This window comes from Rattus norvegicus, chromosome 10, assembly GCF_021556685.1.
Source record: "Rattus norvegicus strain SHRSP/BbbUtx chromosome 10, alternate assembly SHRSP_T2T, whole genome shotgun sequence".
Taxonomy (NCBI): Eukaryota; Metazoa; Chordata; class Mammalia; order Rodentia; family Muridae; genus Rattus; species Rattus norvegicus.
In genome coordinates this window covers 94112953-94137691 of record NC_141543.1, presented here as the reverse complement: position 1 = coordinate 94137691, position 24739 = coordinate 94112953, and the positions used below count along the sequence as shown (strand labels likewise).

General features: G+C 46.7%; 1 protein-coding gene across 2 annotated transcripts in view; it reads left to right on the top strand.

Moving 5' to 3' along the window:
* The window catches only part of Eftud2 (elongation factor Tu GTP binding domain containing 2), a 41159-nt gene that overhangs the window by 2426 nt on the left and 13994 nt on the right, over positions 1–24739 (top strand). Inside the window, 13 exon segments of one of the 2 annotated variants that reach the window (NM_001398599.1) lie at positions 1055–1163; positions 4870–5032; positions 5781–5859; positions 7198–7273; positions 7712–7777; positions 8453–8488; positions 10672–10762; positions 11764–11846; positions 13670–13836; positions 15372–15496; positions 19841–19904; positions 20249–20339; positions 23679–23814. In NM_001398599.1, coding sequence (NP_001385528.1) covers positions 1059–1163; positions 4870–5032; positions 5781–5859; positions 7198–7273; positions 7712–7777; positions 8453–8488; positions 10672–10762; positions 11764–11846; positions 13670–13836; positions 15372–15496; positions 19841–19904; positions 20249–20339; positions 23679–23814 — 1282 coding nt within the window. In that variant the 5' untranslated portion in view covers positions 1055–1058. 2 annotated transcript variants of the gene reach the window in all.

The following is a 24739-nucleotide window of genomic DNA, read 5'->3' as shown; positions in this document are numbered from 1 at the left end:
GCCATTCTAGATTAAAAGGATAAAGATACCTCAGGGTGTGTACAGTCCTGGTTTATGTCCTTAGCTGTATAATTCATGACTGGAACAGTTTTTCAACTTGGCATTAGGTAGAATAACCTGCTGGTATTGATGTTTTTGTTTTGATGATTGTATTGTGATATTTTGAGAACTTTTTTTTTAAAGTAAGATGCTGGAAAGATGGTTTAGAATTTAAGAGTAACTTCTAGGCAGCCATGAAGACTTGGAGTCAGATCCTAGCATTCACATGGCAATCTTCATGTTCCCAAAGGATCCAATGCTGTCTTTGGAGACATGTGTATAAAATTATACATAGACAAACAGACACACACACACACACACACACACACACAGATAAGTTTAATTGATTAAGTAAATGTAGAAAGGGGAGGTGAACTAGGCATTAGTTTTACACCCATTATGTCAGCACTAGGGCAGAGACACAGGAAGGCCAAACTGGGTAGCAGTGAGAACCTATCTTTAAGGGTAAAAATAAAGCTAAGTGTGACTGAAAAGATGGCTCAGTGGTTACGACCACTGGCTGCTCTTTCAAAGGACCCAGGTTCAACTCACATCATACTCATTAGCTGACAATTGTCTGCAAATCCAGTTCCAGGGGATCTGGCTTCTGTGTGTGACATGTGCCTATGAGCATGGGACATAGATATACATGCAGGCAAGACACCCATATACAGAAAATAAATAAATAGAGCCGGGCCTGTGCCTATGTTTATAATCCCAGCACTTAGGAGGCTAAGGCAGGAAGATCAGGAATTCAAGACCAACATGAACTTCATAGAGTTTGAGGCCAGTTTGGGCAACAAAGAGGCCTTGTCCCTAAATAAAGGATGTTTGTGGGCTGTAAGTAGATAGAATGGCCAGGGCAGAGAAGTGGAGAAAGGTTGCCCTCTGGGAACACTAGTCAGTAGATTGGTCAGTTACCAGGCGACACCTGCCCATATGGTGGGAAAGGTAAGGGTGTGGGGCAGGCCCTCGTTACCTGCCAGACCCTAACTCTCCTGTCCTTGAACTGTAGCATCATGGATACTGACTTGTATGATGAATTTGGGAATTATATCGGACCAGAGCTTGATTCTGATGAAGATGACGATGAACTGGGAAGAGAGACAAAAGATCTTGATGAGGTAAAACAAACACTGTTTCTTTACCCCTCTCGTTCTACAGACAATGTTCCCACAATGACCTGCATGCATCTCTAATGCTTCCTAGGGGTTGAGGGGTGGATTTCAAGACTGTGTGCCCTGGCTATCCTGGAACTCACAGAGACCAGCCTGATGCTGCCTCTCGAGTGCTGGGACTAACGGCATGCGCCACCAATGCCCAGCTACTGTTGAATAGTTTGTATGACTTGTACTGGGAGAGAGGACAAGGGTTCAAACGTGAGCAAGTGAGAGACAGTTTGCATTCAAATAGCAACAGGCATCCAAAGTGGTTTATCTTTTAGCATTAATCAGAACTCAATGAGTAAAACGTAGATTTAATGAAAGTAGGGTCTCACTGAATGATTTTAGTGAGCACGAGAGGGGGCGGATAAAAATAGACACTTCATGATATAAATGTATAAAACAGTCAAACAGTGAAAAACTGTCTCATCCCATTTCTTAGTGCTGGATGGGTCTGGATTTGCAAGGGGTTTAACTTCATGGGACAGCAGGGATGGGGACAAAGTCTGGCTGCCATCGGGCTCCATAAAGGAAAATGTTGCTCAAGCTAGAAAGAAATAAGCATTAGGAAAAGAAAGTTGAAGCTGCCTGTGGGTTTGGTGAAGGAGACAGCTTGCATCTTCAGTGTGTTCCTGTCTGCAGGTCCTGAGGAATTGCACCCTGGTGGGGCGTTAGGGAAATCTTGAGGTCAGCTGAGAGCCACTGTGGTGATAGAGCTTCGGTGTAGGCTGCTTCCCTGGTGTGCACAAGGTACACTGGATTTAGTCCTCAACACTGCCAAGATGGAGGGTGGAAAGGAGAGGCCGTGGAACAACTACAACAACAAAAAAGGAATTAAGTAATTTCTCTTAAAATGGAATTAGAGCTGAGCTGTGGTACCTCATGCCCTTAATCCCAACAACTCGGAGGCAGAGGCAGGTGGATCTCTGAGTTCAAGGCCAGCCTGGTCTGCAAAGTGAGTTCTAGGATAGCCAGGGCTACACAGAGAAAACTGTTCTGAAAAAAAATTTTTTTTTCCTTTTTTTCGGAGCTGGGGACCGAACCCAGGGCCTTGCGCTTGCTAGGCAAGTGCTCTACTACTGAGCTAAATCCCCAACCCCTTGAAAAAATTTTTTTAATTTAAAAGATTTTCTTGGGGCTGGGGATTTAGCTCAGCGGTAGAGCGCTTGCCTAGGAAGCGCAAGGCCCTGGGTTCGGTCCCCAGCTCCGAAAAAAAGAACCAAAAAAAAAAAATAAAAAAAGATTTTCTTATATGAATTGATGTTTTCTTAAACAGAAAAATCATGTCTTGAAAGAGAAAAAAAAAAGCTATTTGGAGCTCTGATACATAGGAGTTTGTAAGAAGGGTGTTCATTCAGGAGGGAAGGAGCACAGGGAGAAGGTCCACAGGTAACTAACTGGTAAACCATCTTTTCTCCAGATCGCCAAAGTCTAGTACTTAGAGGACAGCTGTGGCTGTGTAGCAGAGGAGGTGGGTCAGAGAGTTGAAGGCCCCGAGTAGAAAACAGATAAGAGCCAGATGAGGCGATGCAGCCTTGAATTCCAGCAGAGACCCAGACTGCACTTCATGGCCAGCCTGGTCCACACAGTGAGGTCCGGGACAGCCAAGGCTGCACAGTCAAAGCAGAGTGCTGGAGTTCTTCTTTCAGTGAAAGGGGGTTAGAGGCCTGACAACCAGCCAGGGCTTGCAGTCCTGCCAGCAACCCTGTGAAGCGGGGGCTTGGGCCTCCACTCGAGTATGAAGGGAGAAGGGGAATGAGGATGCTGAGGAGCTAGAACGAGACAGACAGACGGACAGACAAAGGGAACGCTAAGGGTGCTTGTTAGCTTTATTCCAGGCTCCTTTGAGCTACTGCATGCTCAAGTAGAGATGGTTAGAGGAGGTAGGAGTTATTACATAAAGCCCACGGCTCCCTTCCTAATGCATTCAGCTGTATGGGACAGAAGACTGGCTGGGTAGCTATTTTGGAGCCATTACCAGTAGGATATGTTTGGCTGCTGAAAGCGCTGATGTAATCTTGGGCTGCTTTAATAGAAGCAGAATATACAGATGGCAGGAGGTGGCCAGGCAGCCACCACCGCAGGTATTTGCATTCTTTTCTAAAAAACAGGTTGACATTTTGGAATTTGTGTGAAAGAAAACAAACGCCCACCACTGTATCTACCCACTTCACTGCACACAATGCCTTCCGCTCTGTTCTTGTGGACAAATTGTTTTCTAGTCAGCCAACTCCCATCCCCCTTCCCCTTGCCACTCAGGGCCTTCACCCAGCATTTTTCCTCCCTTTCCTGCTCCAGCAGCTTTTCCTCACTAGTGGGTCATCTCAGGCAGTGTACAGCATGTTGTCTTACCTTAAAACCTTGGCTCTGGGCACGGTGGCAAATACAGAGGCAGGCGGATCTCTGAGTGCACGTCTAGTCTGAGTTCTAGGACAGCGAGGGTTATAGAGAGAAACCCTGTATTAGAAAAACCCTTTGCACATAATTCTAGCTAGGTACGTAGTTCAGTGCCAGCCTGGGCAACTTAGTGGGGCCTTCACAGATGCATGGTGCAGTTACCACATCTTTCCCAAGTTACTACAGTAGGTGCCTAACTAACCTTCCCCTCTGTGTTCTCAAGGTGGAAAGGGTGGGGTATGTCGTCCTCCTGTCCCCTATATGCACAGACAGTGTATAGGTTTACTCCCAAGACACTGAGCTATAACGGCTGCTACAAATTACCCTAGTTGAAAGCCACCCTTCTAGAACAAATAAAGTCAGGACCAAGGACAACAGCTCAGTTGGCGTACAAGCACAAGCACCTAAGTCCCTGAACCCATGAAAGTGCCAGGTGTGGCAGTGTGCTCTTGTAGTCCCACTGTTGGAAGGCAAGAGACAGGTGGATCCTGAGCAGTCACAGTGAGAGACTGTCTCAAAGGAGAGAGAGGGTGTTTTTGAGGCCAATACCTTCCCAGCCTTTACACACGCAAATGCACTAAAAAACAAGGTGGGAGGGGGTGTCTCATCACACTACTTAAATAATCCAGAAGGTTCTCTACCGTTACCTCCTATGTGACTTCAGTTTACTCTCATCCCAGTGTTCCCGCCTCTCCTAAATGTGTTTCGTCACAGCAGTGGGAAGCCTAACTAGGGTAGCGTCTCAGACTAGAATGGCTTGGTTGGATTTCGTGTTACACTGAACGTGAAGAAGTGCGGATCTTTCCAGAGCAGCACCACCATTTCCCCACCCAGCACGTGCAGGCTGCAGCTTTTTACATCCTAATCCTCACCAACGCCTGTTTTTGCCTGCCATCGAGATAACTTTTCAAAATCAGTTTTGTCAACCTAAGTGAAAATTTAAAGATACAAGTTTGTTCCTAATTTCTACCTCTGGCTTCTGATTTTTGTCCTTGGAGAAAGTGGATTTTGGGTTGTTTTTCTCTTAATTGGCAGTGCTGTTTGTTTTCTTTAATCTCAACCCACTGTGGCCAGTCTTAATGGAATCAAGAGTGGAACAAGTTTGATGCAACAGAGCTGGCCATAGCCAAGACTCCCAGAGTCCCTTGAGGGGAGGGTCTTCCAGCGGTAGGGAACCCCTCACCAGCACAGGGCTTGAAGGAAGATTCAGCTGGTTGTCAGGCAGGAAAAGGTACCTCTCTGTCCGCCCTCTCTCTCTTGTCTTTAGATGGATGAGGATGAGGACGAGGATGATGTGGGCGAGCACGATGATGACCACCCTGGGATGGAGGTGGTGCTACATGAGGACAAGAAGTACTACCCTACAGCCGAGGAGGTGTATGGCCCTGAGGTGGAGACCATAGTCCAGGAGGAGGACACCCAGCCCCTCACAGGTATGGCTGGAGGAAACCTTGCCTAGCTGTCAGAGAATCTTCAAAGTTCAGTGAATGAATTGGGCAACTTTTCTTTAATTTTCAGTATTATTTCTAGGTTAAGAGTCAGTTATCTTTGTCTCAGTATTCAGCAAAACTCCTAGCTCGTTAGTGAGCAAAAAGAGTTGGTATTTTGGGGCTAGAGCGATGGTTCAGCAGCTAAGAGCACTGCTGCACTTGTAGAGAACCCAGGCTCAATTCTGAGCACAGCTCACAACCGCCCGCAACTCCAGCTCCAGAGGACCCATACCCAGTGCCCTTCTCTGACCTCTGAGAGCTCTAGACATGCACACGATGTACAAATATACACATGAAATAGATAACTAAATATGTGTATATGTTTAAAGACTGCCACGCTCTCTAAGGTCAGTCTGCTGTTTCCCATGTAAATCCCAGCCTGCCTGAGCTCCTTGTGGAGCTTGTCCACCTCTTGATAGTGATCAGGAAAGTGGTTCCGTTGTAACATGGAGAGAGAGTTGGGTTTTTTGTGTCTGTTGTTTTCTCACATCCCACCAAATAAACAGAAATCCCTTCGCTGTCTCAGGCCGAAATAGCATTCCAGACTTTCTCAACTTGAGGGACGGATCCTTGAGAATAAACTAAATTGCTGTTATAGATCATGGCCTCTGAAGCCTGATCCAGCAGAGCCGAGCTCCTCCCTTTGTTTTACACCTACCTACATGTCACCCCTTTTCTTCTTTCCTCCCAGAGCCTATTATAAAGCCAGTGAAAACCAAGAAATTCACTCTGATGGAGCAGACATTACCTGTCACGGTGTATGAGATGGAGTAAGTTTTAAGGCCCCTCTGTTCTTTTCCTAGAGGCAAGAAAAAGTGCTTTGTGGTTGAAACATGCAGAGAATTATGACAGCAGTTCTTCATGATCTGTCAGAGTATGGCTGCTGGGGAGTTTAGGTTCAGTTTTCTCTCCCAGCCCTCATCTGGATGTCAGTTGTCTCCCCTTCCTCCATCCCAGCACCACCTCTGACTCACAGTAGTCCCTGAAGCCAGTCTCCGAGACCGCGTGGGCTTATAATTACCTGCATGGAGCCCTGTGTTCTGTTGATCAATTTCAGAGCTGTAGCCAGCAGCTGAGAAATAGCTCCTGGAAGCGTCCTCTGACAATCATTTTATTCTCCCTGTCCATCTGACAGTCTTTTTATTCTGTCTGTCTGTTGCTTTCTCTGTAGTGGGAGGGTTGTTGTTTATTTGTTTTTTGTTTGTTTGTTTGTTTGTTTTTGGAGACAGGGTTTTTCTGTGTAGCCTTAATTGTCCTAGAACTCACTCTGTAGACCAGGCTGGCCATGAACTCAAGGAGATGCACCTTCCTCTGCCTCCTGAGTGCTGGGATTAAAAGTGTGTGCTGCCACCTGTTTTTTGTTTGTTTCTTTGTTTGTATTTTTTTTTTTTTTGGTTCTTTTTTTTTTTTTTCGGAGCTGGGGACCGAACCCAGGGCCTTGCGCTTTCTAGGTAAGCGCTCTACCACTGAGCTAAATCCCCAGCCCCTGTATTTTTTTTTAAGACAAAAGATTTATTAGATAGCCAAGGATGATGTTAAATTTCTACTTCCCCTGCCTCAACCTATGAGGTGTTGAGACTGTAAACCTGAACTACATGCCCGGCTGTTCATCGCATCTTCCTGTTTATCCACTACCTCAGGTCTCATGCATTCCATGCTGGTTTTGCTCCTGTTGCCTCCACCACCTAAGCACTAGGATTACTACATGCCCCATCATGCCAGCCTGTCTGAAGCGAACCTTTCTTTGTCAGTCATTTTACTGTTGAAATCCATATCGTGGTGGACGTGAGGCCCAGTGAGAAGGGCAAGTCTGACAAACTAAGTTTGATTCTTGAAACCCAGATGATAGAGAAGCAACTCCCCAAAGTTGCCTCCCAGCCTCCCCATGCACTCTGTGGTGCATGCCTGTACACTTTCATCCAGAGGGCATGGTCTCATGATCTTGGTTTCCAGGCTCTGTTGTCTCTTGGGCACCCTGAGCCAGGGCTCTGAGTATTCTGCAGTTGATCTGAAAGGTGTTCCTGGCTGGAAATAGCTGAACGGCCTCTGTGCCACCCTAGGGGGAGCTTCTGTCATAATTTCTCTCCCCTTTGCCTTTTTCCTTCCAGTTTCTTAGCAGATCTGATGGACAACTCTGAGCTCATCCGAAATGTGACCTTGTGTGGCCATCTCCACCATGGCAAGGTGAGAGACTGTTCTGTTTCTTGGGATGGGATTTCTCTTTGTCCCTGCTCTTCTTCTGAGGCCTTATGAAGTTCTAAGGCTCAGTGGGTGGGTGGGGACACTACTATAACCCTTCCCTGCATGCTCTTGTGGAACCCTTACAACATTCCAGCCACTCAAATGCCTGAGCCGTGTGTTTACATCTAGACAGAGAAAGGGGAATTGAACCTTACTCTGGTTTTATAACCTTTATTTCCTGAGGGAGGACTTTCTAAGAGAGAGTTCATCTTTCATTGAAAACTAATCTTGTGGCTTCTGTGTTAATCCTTCGCTGTCCCATAATTCTCTTTGTTTTTCTCTACCTTCCTTCATGTCTGAACTATGTGGTGCATAGCTTGGGGAGAATGGCACAGATTTTGCTCCCACAATTGCAGGTCTTACCCATCTCTTTTTTTTCAGACCTGTTTTGTAGATTGTTTAATAGAACAGACGCATCCGGAAATCAGAAAGCGCTATGATCAAGATGTAAGTAGAACTTGGGCTGAACTGTCGGGAATGAAGCGGGATGCCTTGCTCCCTCCAGTCCCTCACCTGCACTCATCAATAGAGGTGTCTTTAGACTGCTGCTGTTATTGTAATCTATTAATAGGCGTAAGCAGATAATTTGAGCTTTCTCGAGCATGGAGAATGTTAACCTGCAGTATTTTTAGGTGATCTGTTCTGCATTTGGGATCCCTCCTCAGGCTGTATCCTGACTTTTACAGTCTCTTTTCTATCATTTTATTAACAGCCTGCTCTATAAATATCTCACAGTCGGGCCTTGTTATTTTCATGGTAAATTTAAATGCCTGTGAACAAGGCCAACTGTGGCAGCAACTCTCAGTGCAATAAATGTTCATACTCAGCCAGATTGACTGTTTGACGTGTGAGACTTGGAGGCTCCTAAGATCCAGTGTAGTGTGTACAGCCTAGCTCTCCAGCCACACGTGATTGTAGTGTCCACTTACTCCCACCCCTGCATCTCTATCTGGGAGGGCACTGGTCTCGCTGAGTGGGTTGCTGTGGGGACACTGCTGTCTTCAGTCAGTTTTCCTCCTGAGGGAAGCACCTGGAGTTGGGAGGAGGCGAGGAGGTTGATTGATGGTCTGCGTATGGGAGAGAAGTCTGAGCTCGGGCGCTGACATCATGATTGTTTTTCAGCTATGCTATACTGACATCCTCTTCACAGAACAAGAGGTAAGTGAGTCGTGGGAAATCAGACTCTGCCTACACAGACCCACCAGCCGTAGGTTTGTAGAGGATAGGAGCCTTCACCGGAGCACTGCCATTTAGCCTTGCTCTGCACTTCTCTCTCGCTGCTCTCAGTCATCCCACAGTGAGAACTGGGAAGGCAGGCTGAGTACAGGTGCGAGCCTCCCAGTCCTCGAGTAGATGATGATGAGAGCTGATGCTCATATTTGTAAAACTCCACACGATCTTTTCAGTATCCCACAGTCCCTAAAATGTCTCCGGTGGGACCATCTGCTTCCAGGAGGGGCTTCTCTGTGAAGGGCTGTAGTCCTGTGTGCCACTTGTCTCTCTCAGCCTGGATCTGTCCCCTCCTTTATAATCTGTCCCTTTTTTCCCTAACGAACTATGTGGAAGGCTCTCACATGTGCACAGGGTTAACTAAAGGAATTTAGGGCAGTGTTGCCCAGGATAAGCCATCCTAACAGCAGCGTTAGTGTTTTTGACAGTCACTGTTTGAGTGTGGTGGGATTTTGTCTGGGTTGTTTTTTTCTATTGTCCATGCTGGCCTCAGACTCAACATGATGTGCTGCGGCCTCCCAGTGCCTGTCACAGACCTCACTGTGGAGTTTTGGAAGTTTTTCCCTTTTTCTTATTTTTTTGGGGGGTGTGTGGGGAGTTGTGAGTGAGATGGGGTCTCTCTATGTAGTGCTGTCTTGGAATTTGCTATGTAAACCAGGCTGGCCTTGAACTCACAGACATCCTCCCGCCTCTGCCTCCTGAGTGTTGGGATTAAAGGTGCACAGTGTGAGTGCCTAGCTTTTCTCCCTTTTAAAATACTTACTTCCTTTTAGAACCTTTAAGTATTTCTTTCCTTTAAAAACAAAAACAAACGCCCTCAGCCCAGATTATTTCTTTTTTTTTTTTTTTTTTTTTCTTTTTTTTGGAGCTGGGGACCGAACCCAGGGCCTTGCGCTTGCTAGGCAAGTGCTCTACCACTGAGCTAAATCCCCAATCCCCCTTCTTTTTATTTTTATGATGCTCATGGGCTTTGTTTCCAAGGAAGGACCTGGGGTCTTTGCGCTTACGTCACTGCTTTGCTCTTCTCATTTCCCTTCGTAACTAATCACCCTGCAGTATGGGGAGATGCACCATCTTGCTGACGGACAGGTAGAACAGACCTGTAATCGCAGCTCCTGAAAAGGCCCATTGGAAGTTCAAAGCCATCTTTGTGGAGTGGCTTCTGCCTTTAATCCCAGGACTAGGAGGCAGGGGCAAGTGGGTGGATCGCTGAGTTTGAGGCCAGCCAGGAAGGAAGTTGCTCAAAGTCTACCAGGGGTACAGAATTAGGATGATGTCAGCCTCAACAATTTAGTGAGACTTTGTCTCAAAATAAAACATTAGAGCTGAGGGAGGTTACTGATCACCTAGCATGTGAGAGACCCATGTTCAGTCCTATTGAATTCTTTCCCCTGCCCCCCAAAACATTAGTTTTGGGGCCAGAGATGTAAGTCTGTGGTAGAATACTTGCTTAGTATATACAGGCTAAGCAAAAAAAAAAAAGGGGGGGGGGTGAGTGCACAGGCCTCTAATCAGAGACAGGGGGATCTCTCAGTTTGAGAGCAGCCTGGTCTACACAGAGAAACCCTGTCTTAAAAACAAAAAGCAAGGGGCTGGGGGTTTAACTCAGTGGTAGAGCGCTTACCTAGGAAGCGCAAGGCCCTGGGTTCGGTCCCCAGCTCCGAAAAAAAGAACCAAAAAAAAAAACAAAAAAAACAAAGAGCAAGGGCTGGAGAGATGGCTCAGCGGTTAAGAGCACCCAACTGCTCTTCCAGAGGTCCTGAGTTCAATTCCCAGCAACCACATGGTGGCTCACAACCATCTGTAAAGAGATCCGATGCCCTCTTCTGGTGTATCTGAAGACAGCGACAGTGTACTTAGTATATAATAAATAAATCTTTAAAAAAACAAAACAAAAAACAAGCCAAACAAACAAAATCTGTGTGTCTGTATGTCTGTGTGTGAATGTTTTCTATCAACAAAATCATGGCAGATAGAGTTCTAGATAAAAAGAATTACTCTAAGCAGCTACAAGGAGGGTGTCTGACGTAAGCAGCTGGCAACTGCTAACCCCAGAGCTGAGTGACTCCTCCGGCTCGGGGAGAAGTCCTGAGCATCTGTCTGGATTTCAGAGAGGCGTCGGCATCAAGAGTACTCCTGTGACGGTGGTGCTGCCGGACACCAAAGGGAAGTCTTACCTCTTCAACATCATGGACACACCAGGTGGGTGGGCCCTGCCCTGTCACGGCCTCATCCGGTTCCTCTGCTCCATTTCCCAGGGCACTACAGGGTGTTGCTAATGTTTATTCTCGTTCAAGGGTTCCCTTCCCTGTGACTCAGCAGCAGTTTCCTGCCCTTGGCTTCACTTCTATCTTTATTTTGCCATAGGGTTTAAATTTTAGGGACTTTCTGTATTCACTAACTTCAGTTTATGTCAGGCTCCATGCCTAGCCATGATGAAATAAAAGCGAGGGGGGCTGGAGAGGTGGCTCAGCAGTTAAGAGCACTGACTGCTCTTCCAGAGGTCCTGAGTTCAATTCCCAGCAACCACACGGTGGCTCACAACCATCTATAATGGGATCTGATGCCCTCTTCTGGTGTGTCTGAAGACAGCGACAGCGTACTTATAAATGAATAACTCTTAAAAGAAAAAGAAAGAGGGGGATTTGCTTTAAAAAAAAAAAAGAAAAGAAAAGTGAGTCAGTTGTGACTCCAGGAGAGGTGGACAGAACTTGCAGGATGCCATGGGCTCTGCTGTCAGCTGTTTCTTTTGTGGAAAGGGCTGACTTGGTGTGTAATCGTTTTATTTAATGTCGGAGCAGTTTGGGATCTGGCAGACCTGCCTTCAGTACGCCCTGTGCCTGATACTCTGAGGCCCCCGGCCACCCCTTCCTTCTTCCAGTTGTGCCTGCCTTGCCTGGGGCCTGTTTTCTTGGAGCAGCTCGAATGCTTCCTCTGCCTTTGCCATTTCCCTGCCTCCACATTGTTGGAGCTCCTGGGCTGTTGGTTGCCCATCAGACTAAGTTGGTGTGTCAGCTGCTTTACCTTCTCTATGTGGAGGCCTTCTATATAAACCCTTAGTCCCAGGATGGGACTCAAGTGGGAGAAATCTATACACTCTGAGGTGCTGTGGGCAGGAAGAGGGATATCTGGGGTTCATAGCACTGGAGTTAGAAGCTAACTGCCTCATCCCACCATGTGACGGCTGGCTATTTGCTTCCCAGGTCATGTGAATTTTTCTGATGAGGTCACAGCTGGCTTGCGCATCTCAGATGGAGTGGTCCTTTTCATTGACGCTGCTGAGGGGGTAAGCTAGTCTGGGCTCTTGGAAGCTAGTCCCCTGTTAACATGTCCCTACTAATGCCTTTGAGAGCCAGGGAACATGCAGGTTCATAGACTCAGGTTTGCTCTAAGTTCGGAGAAGTATGTGACATTCAAAGTTAGAGTGTGCTGGAAAGTCTATTTCTGAACTGGAAGATTGGATATGCCAATGACCTCATTCATACCATTACTAATGAGACACCAGCAGAGGGAGCCAGAGGCGCCTTATTAAAAGTCAAACATTGTACAAGGAACTCCCTCTTGTCTACAATTTATCTCTGTATGAGAAATTCGCTCTTATGTCTGTTCCTGTGAGTTGTAGAAAAGTATTGACAAATTGGGGTTTTTTTTGTTTGTTTTTTTGTTTAGAGATGAGATTTTACTCTGGGCCTGGCAACATGGATCAGTTCTTAAGGCACTTGCTGCCAGATCTTGTTACCTGAGTTCAGTCTCCAGAACTTACACATGGTAGAAGCAGAGAGCCAGCTTCCAGAAGTCCTCTGACCTCCATACCACACTATTACATGAGCATAAGCACACACATAAAGATAGATAAGTGTAACTGTAAAAGAGAAAAAGACCCAGGCAGTGGTGGTGCATGCCTTTGACCCAGCACTTGGGATCTCTGCATTTGAGGCCAGCCTAGTCTATACATTGAGTTCCAGGACAGCCATTGCTGCACAGAGAAGCCGCATCGAGAAAAGAAAAAAAAAAGTTAAAAAGAAATCTCACAGTATAGCCCAGGTCAACCTGTAACTTATTGATTAGCCCAGGCTAGCCTTCAACTCAGAGAGACCCACATGCCTCTACCTCCTGAGTGCTGGATTAAAGGTGTGTACCTCCCCACACAGCATCTCCTCATATCGCGGTGCTCTGGTTGACCCATCTGGCCCTCAGGTCCCTGTGGCTGGTCTTTCATTCTTCTGACCTACCTCAGGTTTTAGTACTTAATTTTTTTTTTCCATACTTTTCCTGCCCTGATCCTAATACCAGCCATTTCTTCAATGAGTTCTGGCTTTCTAAATAGGGGAGACCATTATTTAGAAACAAAAGCTACTAGAGAGGTGCTCATTGCTGTGGTCTTCACCTCCCAGCCCATTCACCGAGCACAGTAGCTACCACAGCCACACGCCTGTCACTTCTCTGCACTCAGGTGTGGAAAGCATCAAGTGTTCAAACAGTGTGGCTTTGTGTGCCTGTAGTCACGGCACTTGGGAAGTAAGAAGATTACTGCAAACCTGAGGCAAGCTGAGGCTATAAACCAAGGCCTGTCTAAGTAAATAAATAAATAAGAAGGATGACAACAAGCAATAAATGGCGTGTTCAGCCAGGCATGGGACGGATACCTTTCACCGTAGCTGCCCTGGAGGCCAAGGGAGGAAGACAGCAGATCAAGACTAGCTTATACAGCTTAGTAACACCCTGCCTCAGAATAGACTGAAAAAGGCCTGGGGATGTAGCTCAAAGGTAGCAGGCCTCAAATGAACAAGGCTCTGGGTTTAATCCTTAGGATCACAGCAAGAAGAGAAAAAAAGATTGTACATCATTCATCCTAATCCTTCTAAATCCAATAAGTTCTTCCTAGCCCTCTAAGCCCCCAGTCATCGCTGTATTTACTTGCTTCTCCGTCCTGGTGGGTAGGTACCCTCTTAACAGTTCTGCATCTGCTGTGGGGATGGTCTTCCAGCTGACACTTCATCCCCGGGCCTCTCCCCCTTGTAATGAGTGTGTCGAGCATGTTCTCTTTGGCTCATCTGTAGACTTTGCCCTCTGCTCTTCCTACCACCTCTCGACCCTTGTGTTTCTCAGGTGATGCTGAACACGGAGCGGCTGATCAAACACGCAGTGCAGGAAAGGCTGGCAGTCACCGTGTGTATCAACAAAATCGACCGGCTGATCTTGGAGCTGAAGCTGCCTCCCACAGATGCTTATTACAAGCTACGGCACATTGTGGATGAGGTCAATGGCTTAATAAGGTATAAGGCCCTGTAGAGACCCTGAGGATTGCCTGTCTTTAGGAGAGCCTGGCTTTAGAAATGTTAATTTTACCCCTGAAGACCTCTGAGAGTAATGCTTTGGTGTGTGTTGATGAGCTTGTCAGACAGTTCAGACAATGCATGTCAGGTCTGCAGGATTGATTCCAGGCCTAGCCTCATCAACCCAGTGTGCAGTGTGACACATCTTGTTTGTCAGAATGTGACAACACATTTTGTTGTCAGTCGGATCTAAACAAGTCTCACCTTTACTGCATACCAGCCATGCTGAGTTGGGCAGGTTATTTAAAGCTTTGTTTGTTGATTTTATGTGTGTGAGTGGATTGTTTGTGTGAGTACCATGTACATGCCTGATGCCCACAGAAGCAATAAGAAGGTGTTAGAGTCTCTAAAGCTAAAGGTACAGAGAGTCGAGAGCATCAGTGCTGGGAGCCGAGCCTGGGCCTAGTGCAAGAGAAGTAGCCCCATAGCTCATCGGTGGTTTATTTTCTGTGTTTTGCCTCTGCACCATGTGCCTGCCTGATGCCTACAGAACTCAGACATTAAAGTGGAGCGTAATAGAGGATGGCGCTGAATGCCAGCCTGGGCTACAGGGTGAGCTCCAGGACAGCTGGGGCTACACAGAGACCCTGTCTCAAAAAGCTGGAAGGAAGGAAGGAAGGAAGGAAGGAAGGAAGGAAGGAAGGAAGGAAGGAAGGAAGGGGGGGGGGGAGTGTCAGCATAAAATTGCAAAATGACAGGGGCTGGAGAGATGGCTCAGTGGTTAAGAGCACTGACTGCTCTTCCAGAGGTCCTGAGTTCAATTCCCAGCAACCACATGGAGGTTCACAACCGTCTGTAATGGGTTCTGATTCCCTCTTCTGGTGTGTCTGCAGACAGCAACACTGTACTCACATATATGAAATAAATAAAATTTTTTAGAAAATGTGAAATGAGGCCAAACAGAATCCAGAGAGTGACAGTGGAGAGAGCAGCACTCAGTGTTGCTTTATGTCCTGTTCCAAACACACTCAGCCCTAGACAGGGCCTCTCATAGCCAAGGATGACCTTGAACCGATCTTCCTGCCTCCTTCTGAGTGCTGGGACAACAGGGTAAGCTGTCACATCCAGTACATGGTGCTGGGATCAGACCCAAGGCCTGGTGCATCCTAGGCAAGCACTGCCCCATCTCTTTATGTCCCCTTGTGTTGGGATTGACACATCTCCCAAATGTATCCCTCTGATCAGATTAATTTGTGTCCCCTTGATTGTCTGTGTGGGTAGCTTTTTCAAAACTGCTACATCCCATCTCTGGGAAATGAGCTTGCTACTGGGAGTTGGGGACAATTCTATCATGTCTCTTTCTTGACCAGGATTTTGGCAAATCTAAGAATCTTATGCTAGCACCTCCTGAGGCTGGAGAATGAAGGCTGACAGGGAGTTACTGCCCTTCCTCTTGGCAGTGTGTCAGATGCAGTGCAGCCTGGCATGGGGCTACTGCGCAGCCTGGCACTGGCTCACAGCAGTCTCTGTTTCAGCATGTATTCCACCGACGAGAACCTGATCCTTTCCCCGCTCCTGGGCAACGTCTGCTTCTCCAGTTCCCAGTACAGCATCTGCTTCACACTGGGCTCCTTTGCCAAGATCTATGCTGACACCTTTGGTAAGCTCTGCCTGCTGCTGTCTCGCCTGCTTCCCTAGTCATGTGTCCCCTGTCCTGCTGAATGGCTCAGAAATTGGCTTCCTATCACATTGCCTGTTTGAAGAGAGGGGCACTCCATCATCTCTTACTGTTGTGTCTCAGGCTTCTGAAAAGCCTCAGAACCTTTATTTAGGCTAAGCTCTTTCTAGACAGTTGTTTTATGTTTGGTGTGCATGTTTGCCTGCGTTTGCGCTCATGTGCACCAGCCATATGTATGTAGGTGACCTCATTGGCTAGAACAGGACATGAGATCCCTTGGAATTAGAATACAAATGGGTGTGAGCCATTTTATGTGGGTGCTGGCAACTCTATCCAGGTCCTCTGCAAGAGCAGTGATTTCTATACAACTGAGCCATCTTTCTACCCCCTCGAAATAAGTAAAATTTTGAGTGATTGGGAAGAAGCCTGGTATTAAGGTGCAAGCTTTTAATTCTAGCCCTCAGAAGAAGGGGCAGGCAGAAACCTGTGAGTTTGAGGCCAGTCAGGGCTACATAAGGACACTTTTCTGAAGAAGATCTCGCTTTAGACATAAACAGGCCACCTAGAGAAGCCATCTGTAGATGCGGGGTTACATGTGCCCACAAAGCCTATTCAGTTCTTCTCCAAGATGGATGGAGCTTTGACAAGACAGAACTTCTTGCTGTTTTCCCAAATGTCTCTAGGCACTTATAACTGTGATAGGCGTCATTGAGGACTCAGACTGGATTGCAGTCAGCCTTTACAAGGCTCGCTGGCAGGCACTGGTGAATGAGTTCATGCATTCCCAGAGCCTTGACACGGCAGCTCTGGGAGCACTTTCCTACTCAGCGGCTCTCTGGCGTCCATGTCTGTCTCACTGATTGACTCTCATTCCCATAGGAGCTGTGCACTGAGTCTCCTGGGTGTCAGTATGAATGCGATTCTGTACAGGAGAGCTGTTACCCTGACTTTAGTGCTGAGGAGACAGGCCCCCAGTAGACAGTAGCACACCACCTCAGCCCTGCCTTCTGCCTGTCATGGGTACTGGTTGGTCTTGGTGCTTTTTTATCTTGTACTGTTTAGATTGGCTTGTTTGCTTTTTATTTTTATTTATTATTTTCCCCCCAGTACCTAGAATTAAATTCAAAAGCTAGGCAAACATTCTATAAAATTCTATTATATCCTGAAGATAAACCAGATAGATGGATGGATGGATGGATGGATGGATGGATGGATGGATGATAGGTAGACAGACAAACTCATGGTTACAAGGTGGGAAAACAAGCTTATGACTTTTTTGCCATAACCACTGTTACGATTTTCTTATGGGTCCTACTGTACATACATGAATGAGATATCATATATGAGGCCTGAAAGATGGTTAGGCAGTTAAGAGCACTGGCTGGAACCTGGGTCGGATTCCTGCCACCCACATGACAACTGTAACTCCAGTTCCAGAGGATATAGTGCCCTCTTCTGGCCTCCATGGCACTGTATGCACATGGCGCACATACATATATGCAGACAAACATATAAAAGTACATTTATTTTGTTAAAGAGATACTATATAGAGACATCTTCTACATTTTCACTCCTCATTGGAATAGTGACCATGCCGTTCCACCGAATTCTTGCCATTAAATGTTTGAGTTTAGTTGTTTTTCAATTGTGAACTGGGCCGATGGGACTGAGTACCATGTCTAAACATGCAGGAGGTGCTGGGCTTTATCCTTAGCACCTAAATAAAGAAGTGGGTGGCGGAATGGGCTGATGGACAGTGAGGAAAACAGAAATGAGCAGAGTTCCAGGAGAAGTCTGGTTTCTCAGCATCCTTCGTGTTAGCGAGGCAGAGTCAAAGCTCTCCTGAACGTGAGTCAGAAGTGCTTCGGTTCTGTATGTTTTGGTTTCGTTTTTGAGAGTTTCACTCTCTCCCAGGTTGACCTGTTTTCTAGTCTAGCCTCATATTTCTACCTCACTATAGTGTGATGAAATAGTACAATTCCATCTCTGCAGGAGGCCCTGAATCCGGGAGACATGGGTGCTCATCCTTTGGCCACCATTAGTGACTGGAGAAGCAGCCATGGCTCTAGTGTCCTCTGATCATCACCATAAAAAGCCATGTAGCCCATGAGGAAAGGGCTGCACTGAGGGCAGCATTCAGGACCCCGGGCTCCTAGGCCTTCACTCTTCATATGTGATACAAACTACGTTTTATTACACATAATTGCTTACGAGTGGTCGCAGAACTTTCTGCTAAGTTGGGACCCCAGAACCTGTTTGCACTGTATTGTCAGGTCAGTCTGTCCTCTTTGGGCTGTGGAGTAGTGCAAGGCATGGTGAGTAAGAACCTCCTCGAGAAGAGTCAGCATCCCACCCTGGTGAGCAGTATTGTCAGGTCACCGCTCCCGAGCAACTGTCATTGTCAAGTGTTGGTGAAAGGAGGGAGGGAGGGCCACTTCCTGTGACCTTCCCTACAGGAAAATGACAGGGCTGGGCGGGTGGGCCATAGAGCCGAGCACTTCAAGGCTACAGGATTGGAAGGGGGCAGGTGAAGGCGGCATTGTGGCTCTCAGCAGACCATTCTCGGGTGTGCTGATGCACACCTGCAGTCCCAGCAACCAAGGAAGGCAAGAAACTTGTGAGTTCAAGGTCAGTTAAGCCGCAGAAGCACAGTAGTTGAGTGTTATGTCATTGGTAGAGGTTAGCATAACTAAACAGACAGGTAGTATTGGGGCCTGATGGAAGAGGGTTTGGGGTTCCAGGTGCTTGTTTTCATTGGCATTTAGGATCTATTAAAGATGGTGGTGTTTGCAATGCTCATGAAAGAGGGCATTCAGGAGTGACCGACTGCCTGTTTGGGGATTTTGTCAGGTACTGAGGGTTTATTTCTCTGGGAGACAAGGGTCTTACCAGGTTTCCTAGAAGGACCTTGAGTTTGGGATCTTCCAGCCTCAGTCTCTTCAGTAGGATTATAGACGCACATCAGTCTGTAATTTAGTCTTCCTCACTCGAAGTTCAGTCCAGTGTCTGTACTGCAGCTATAACTCGCGTGGCCAGGCGGAGCGGTTCACAGCGGAAGGGAAGATTCAGTGACTGGTAAAGTAGGACAGAAGCGGCAGGCATGGCACTCAGTTGGAAGAGTATATAGCACACAAGAGGCCTGGACATGGTGGTACACACATAAAATCTTAGCATTATGTAGTGAGTTCCAGCCAGCCTGGGCTAGATGCTACTCTTTAAAACAAACAAACAAAAAAGCAATGCCCGAAGAATAGGAAGGAGAAGTAGGTAGAAGAGGGTTCGGAACTTGTTTGCAGCAGTAGCTGCAATAAGAGAGAAAAATCTGGAGAGGAAATGGGGTTTTGGGGAAAGGGGCTACATTTCCTTATGCTGTCTGAGGTGAGAGGGGATAGCCTGCCATCTGAATAGAATTATCTAGGAGGTAGTTGGTGTTCTCAGTTCTCTAACTGAATGCTTCAGGAGCTCAGTGCTCAGGAGTTTTTGTTGTTTTGTAAGACTGAGGATCAACCCTAACTAGGGGCTTATTCATGCTGGGTTATATCCCATCCCAGACTCAGAGGAGCGTGGACTCTAGAAGCAACGGTTGCTTGCTTCAGTCTGATCAAATTCACATTGCAGTTAAACTGAAACTACTACTTGGTAAAAGACAAGACAGGTAGTTCTGATGTCTCATGCCTGTAGGATGTGCTGAAGAGGTAAAGGCAGACAGATCTGTGAGTTTGGGGATAGCCTGCTCTACTTATGAGTTCCAGGCTAGACAGCTACATAGCGAGACGCTTATTTTTTTTTTCCTCTTTTCTTTTTTTTTCGGAGCTGGGAACCGAACCCAGGGCCTTGCGCTTGCTAGGCAAGCGCTCTACCACTGAGCTAAATCCCCAACCCCTCTAAAAGATGGCTTTCGTGTTTTCTCTTGGGTGACCTGGAAGTTAGGACTCCACCCAGTTAGGACTCCACCCAGTGGCACCTCGGTGATGGCTGCAGCTAGAAAATGGCCTCTGTGTGTTGCAGAGAGGATGGGCGTCACTACAGTGTACAGATGGACAAGTAGCCTGCTCCATCAGCAACACAGGCCATGCTCCTGTTCAGAGCAAGGCCTACGCTCAGGACCCTTGCACTAGGGGAGATGCCTGGGTTCTCCTTCTGTCTCTGCTGTGACTTTGTTTAGGCCAGTCGTGATCTCCTTTGTGCTTAATCAGAAGGGGATGGTCTAGACCTTGAGAAGGAAGGTACTAGAACTGTTCAGCTTTAAATCACTTGCAGCACCCAAAACAGAATTTTGAACTACACTTTCCCAGGCAAATTGTAATTGTGTGACTTCTTTCATAGGTGACATTAATTACCAGGAATTTGCTAAAAGACTCTGGGGTGACATCTACTTCAATCCTAAGACGTAAGTACCATGTGGGGCGTTACTCTTGTGGACTGATGTTTTCCCAGTAACAACACTTGACTTTCTGAGGCTAAACCCTGCTTTTGTCTTATGCATGAACAACCATGCTTCTGCAACTTTGAATGCTTGGCATCTTGGGCTGTAGTGGAGGGAGAGGCTGTTTTCCCCAGGTCTTTCAGGTCAGGTCAGGTCAGGTCAGGTCAGGCATGTGGGACAGCCACACTAAGCCCCAGAGTCCTCCCTCTTCTTGGCTTCTACTTCGACTCAGAATTTAAGCAATGCACCCTTGGGATAAGCCACATACTCCTTCCTTGGTCACTCACAACACTTCTTTTTCTCTTTAGGAGAAAGTTCACAAAAAAGGCTCCAAGCAGCAGCTCCCAGAGGAGCTTCGTGGAGTTCATCTTGGAGCCTCTCTATAAGATCCTGGCACAGGTGAGTGTGGGCCACCTGCTTCAAACCTGCTCAGTCATCGCTTGCTTATTTTTATTTTTTTATTTTTTTATTTTTTATTTTTTTTAGATTTATTTATTTATTATATACAAGTACACTGTAGCTGTCCTCAGATACACCAGAAGAGGGCATCAGATCTCTTTACAGATGGTTGTGAGCCACCATGTGGTTGCTGGGAATTGAACTCATGACCTCTGGAAGAGCAGTCGGGTGCTCTTAACCGCTGAGCCATCTCTCCAGCCCGCTTATTTTTATTTAGTGAGTGCTATGGAAGGCTATTTGTGTGGGGCATGTGCATGTGTGCTTGTGCACACACGTATGTAGGCCAGAGGTTGATGTCTGATGTCCTCCTCTTTAGTACTTGACCTAGTTTTTTGAGACAGGATCATTCACTAAGTCTGGAGCTCACCACTTGACTAGATTCCTTGACCAGTGAGCCTCTATGGTCCCTGTCTCCGCCTCTTGGTGCTGGGATAGAACTTCTACAAGCGTGCCCTAGCTCAGTGCCTCAGGCCTCCACAGTATGCACTAAGCCATCTCCCCAGCCCCATCATCACTTGTTTATTAAAAACCTTTAATCCCAGTACCATGGAGACAGAGGGAGACAGAGCTGAGCTCAAGGCAGCTCAATCCACATAGGAGGTTCCAAGACAGCCAAGGCTTCACAGAGAAACCCTGTCTCAAAAATTGCAAAACCTTTTGGAGGACTGAAGAAACAACTTTAGTGGTTAAGTATACTTGTTGATCTTGTAGGGAACCTGAATTCACTTCCCAGAACCTCACAATTGTGTGTGGCTACAGCCACACAATTATAATCTGCCTGGGACAGTGTAGTTCAGAATTCTGTGAGCACCTGTTGGGCAGCTCTCAGGCACCTGTAATTCCAGTTTCTGGGTATATGGTGCCCTCTTCTGGTCTCCTTGGGCATCTGCATGCATGTGGTACGCATACCCACCACACTCAATGCACTTGTACATACACATAAAATTAAAAACTTTAGTCATAGAGGCTGGACATATGGCTCAATGTGGCAGAGTTCTTGTCTGTCATACGCAAAGCCTTGGGTTCAATTCTTAGCACTAAGACTAGGATGGGAGCCTAAGCCTGCAATCCCAGTACTTAGGGATTAGAGACTTGAGGGTCAGACTTCCATGGATATCCTTAGCTACCTAGTGAGTTAGAGGCTAGCCTTGACTACTTGAGACCTTGCCTTGAAAAACAGAGGAGCAGTTAAGAATACTTGCTGCTCTTACAGGGGACCTGAGTCGAGTTAAACACCCATAGCAGGAGGTTCACAGCTGCTCATCCTTTGCTTCCAGAGGATCTGATGTTCTCTTCTGATCTCTATAGGCACCTGCATGCATGTGGTGTGCACATAAATTCTCAAAGTCACACACAAATGCACATAAATAAAAATATACTCCTATAATGTTTGAGCCAACTGTGGCACATTCTTATAGTTCTAGCACTTAGGAAAAAATGGTGGCAGAAAGATGAAGAGTTCAAGGCCAGCCTAGGCTACATGAAGCTCTGTCCCCAAAAACAATACAGTTTGTTTGTTTGTTTGTTTGTTTGTTTGTTTTGGAGACAGGGTCTCATTATATAGCCGTGGCTGGCCTGAAATTCACGGGACTCCGTTGTCTCTGCTTCCTGAGTGCTAGAATTAAAGTCTGTCATAACACCCAGCTAAGAGAGGTGTTTGTTATACTATTACCTACAGCTGCGTAGAAAGGAAAGTCTAGACATAAGTTCAATATTTATTTTTTTTAAGATTTTATTTATTCTTTTTTTTTTTTCTTTTTTCTTTTTTTTCGGAGCTGGGGACCGAAACCAGGGCCTTGCGCTTGCAAGCGCTCTACCACCGAGCTAAATCCCCAACCCTATTTATTCATTTTTATATATGACGAGTACACTGTCACTGTCTTTAGATACACCAGAAGAGTGCATCGGATCTTGTTACAGATGGTTGTGAGCCAGCATGTGGTTGCTGGGATTTGAACTCAGGACCTCTGGAAGAGCAGTCAGTGCTCTTAACCGCTGAGCCATCTCTCCAGCCCTAAATGTTTATTTTTAGGTTAACATGATGTAGCTCTTAAAATGAAGGATTTTGCAGTCACTGAATGAATGCCTATTGCTGGGTGCTGTGGTGCGCACCTGTAGTCAGCCCTAAACTACTAAGGGGGCTGCAACTGAAGGAAGATCACCAACTTAATACAACAGTGAGAAGACCCCATCAAACAACAGTTGGTCTTGTGTTGTTTGTTTGTTAGAAGGGTTGTAACAGCTTCATAAATGACCATTTCAGTTTTGATGTTTGTGAGGTTGAAAGGATAGTAAGGATGTAGTTGCCTGTAGTCTCTGGTGTCAGGATGCTGGAAAGGCCAGCCTGGGCTACAGCATTAGTTCAAAATAGCCTGGGCAACTTAGTTATTCAATCTTATCTCAAAACAAAAAATAGAACCAGGGCTGGAAATGTTAAATGTTCATATCATTGAAACCAGGTCGAGTGAATCGTGGTGTATTTATGAGGCATTTGCCTCATGCGGGAGGTTCCCTAGGGTCAGTTCTCAGTGCCACACAAGAAAGGAGGGTGAGAGGGAGGGTGGGAGGGAGAGAAGAAAGAGGGGAGAATTAGTAAGGCTGTGGTTAAGCTTTTGTGATGGTCCAAGTAGAGTGTAACATTGTATTTAAATGAATCTGTGCTAAAGTGCCAAGCTGGGAAGGGGAAAGTATCCTACATGAATTTTCATGCAGATCGTTCTTCCAGGACAGTAATAGAATAAATACACAGGCGTTCAGTCAGTGCCGTGTCCAGTGGATACCCACATACAGATGGTCACATGCACACAATGCGTGTCCCACAAAGGAAAAGAACATAGCAGTAGAACAAAATAATGACTAGAATTTATCAGTGATAGAAACACTTAGTATCTCTTGTCAGGCTGGAATGGATTAATAAAGAAATTTACAGAATCTGCCACTGTAGAGAGACCTTAAGTCTGCAGAGGGCAATTTAGCTTAGCCCTATTCTGACAGGTGGCCTTTTTTGGTTCCTTCCAGTATAATGAATGAGCCTCTAAGTCTGGACTCAGACGCCAGGGGGCAGCACTGAGAGTATGTGGACCTGACCAGGTCAGCAGCGCCACTCCTGATTGGCTTGAAGACCGCATAGACTCACTCCTCCAAATCAGGCTGTTGTTACCCAAGAGCCCTCCCTGTAGAAGGCTCCTTGTAAGATTTGTCTTTGGCCCCCCTCACTCCATGTGAAATACTTCTAGGGCTCTCACTGCGTAGCTGACCCAGTGCCTTCTATGTGTACAGGTGGTGGGTGATGTGGACACCAGCCTGCCAAGGACACTGGACGAGCTCGGCATCCACCTGACCAAGGAAGAACTGAAGCTAAACATCCGCCCCCTGCTCAGGCTGGTCTGCAAAAAGTTCTTCGGCGAGTTCACCGGTAATCAAATGGCTCAAGGCCCTTGACACTGCTGGCAGAGAGGCTCACGCCTGCAGTCCTGCAACTTGGCGGGTAGATCAGGAGTTCTTAGGACAGTCTGGGGCTCATGATGCCTCATTTTGAAAAACAACAACTATGGCCTTGAGTGTGTCCTCCCATGAGTTGTCTTGGAAGCTCCCTTCCCTGCAGGGGCAGCAGCAGAGTCATGATAGTGTTTAAACCACAACAGGGTTTTCCCAATTGTTTTCTTTAAGTTTCTTGTGTTGGGAAAAAAGAATTAGATTTCCCCTACAGGTGAAGCAGATGGTGACAGGCCTCAGGCTCTGGTACATTTACTGGGGTCAGGCAGGAAGGTGGTTCCCTGGGGATGTGTATTAGGAAGGTGCAGGTGAGGACTCAGGGGATGTTTGGTTTTCTTCATCACTGTGGCAATACCTGACAAAAACATTTAATTCGGCTTGTGCTTTGAGAGGGTACAGTTCACCGTGGAGAGGAAGATATGGTGGGATTCATGATGGTGACAGTGAGCAGCTGGCTCCTAATCCCTTCACAAACGAGAAAACAGTCGGAGCTATAGATAGAGCCAGGCTGTAACGCAAACCTGTTTCTCAGTCACCGACTTCCTCCTGCTAGGCCCACCCCCTAAAGGTTCTGCTGCATCCTCAAACTGCACTGCCACCTGGGGAGCAAGTGTTCATAAGCCTGTGGGGGCCCGTCATCCTCGGTCAGCCCCCTTCCCATCTCGGTTGTGTAGAAGCCGATAAGACCGGAACTTAATTTTTGTTGATTTGAAGACAGGGTCTCACTGTCCAGCCTTGACTGGCCTGGAACTCACTATATCAGCCAGGCTGTCCTGGAACTCACAGATCTGACCATCTCTGCCTCCTCATGAGTACTGAGATCAAAGATATGCACCACCCACCTG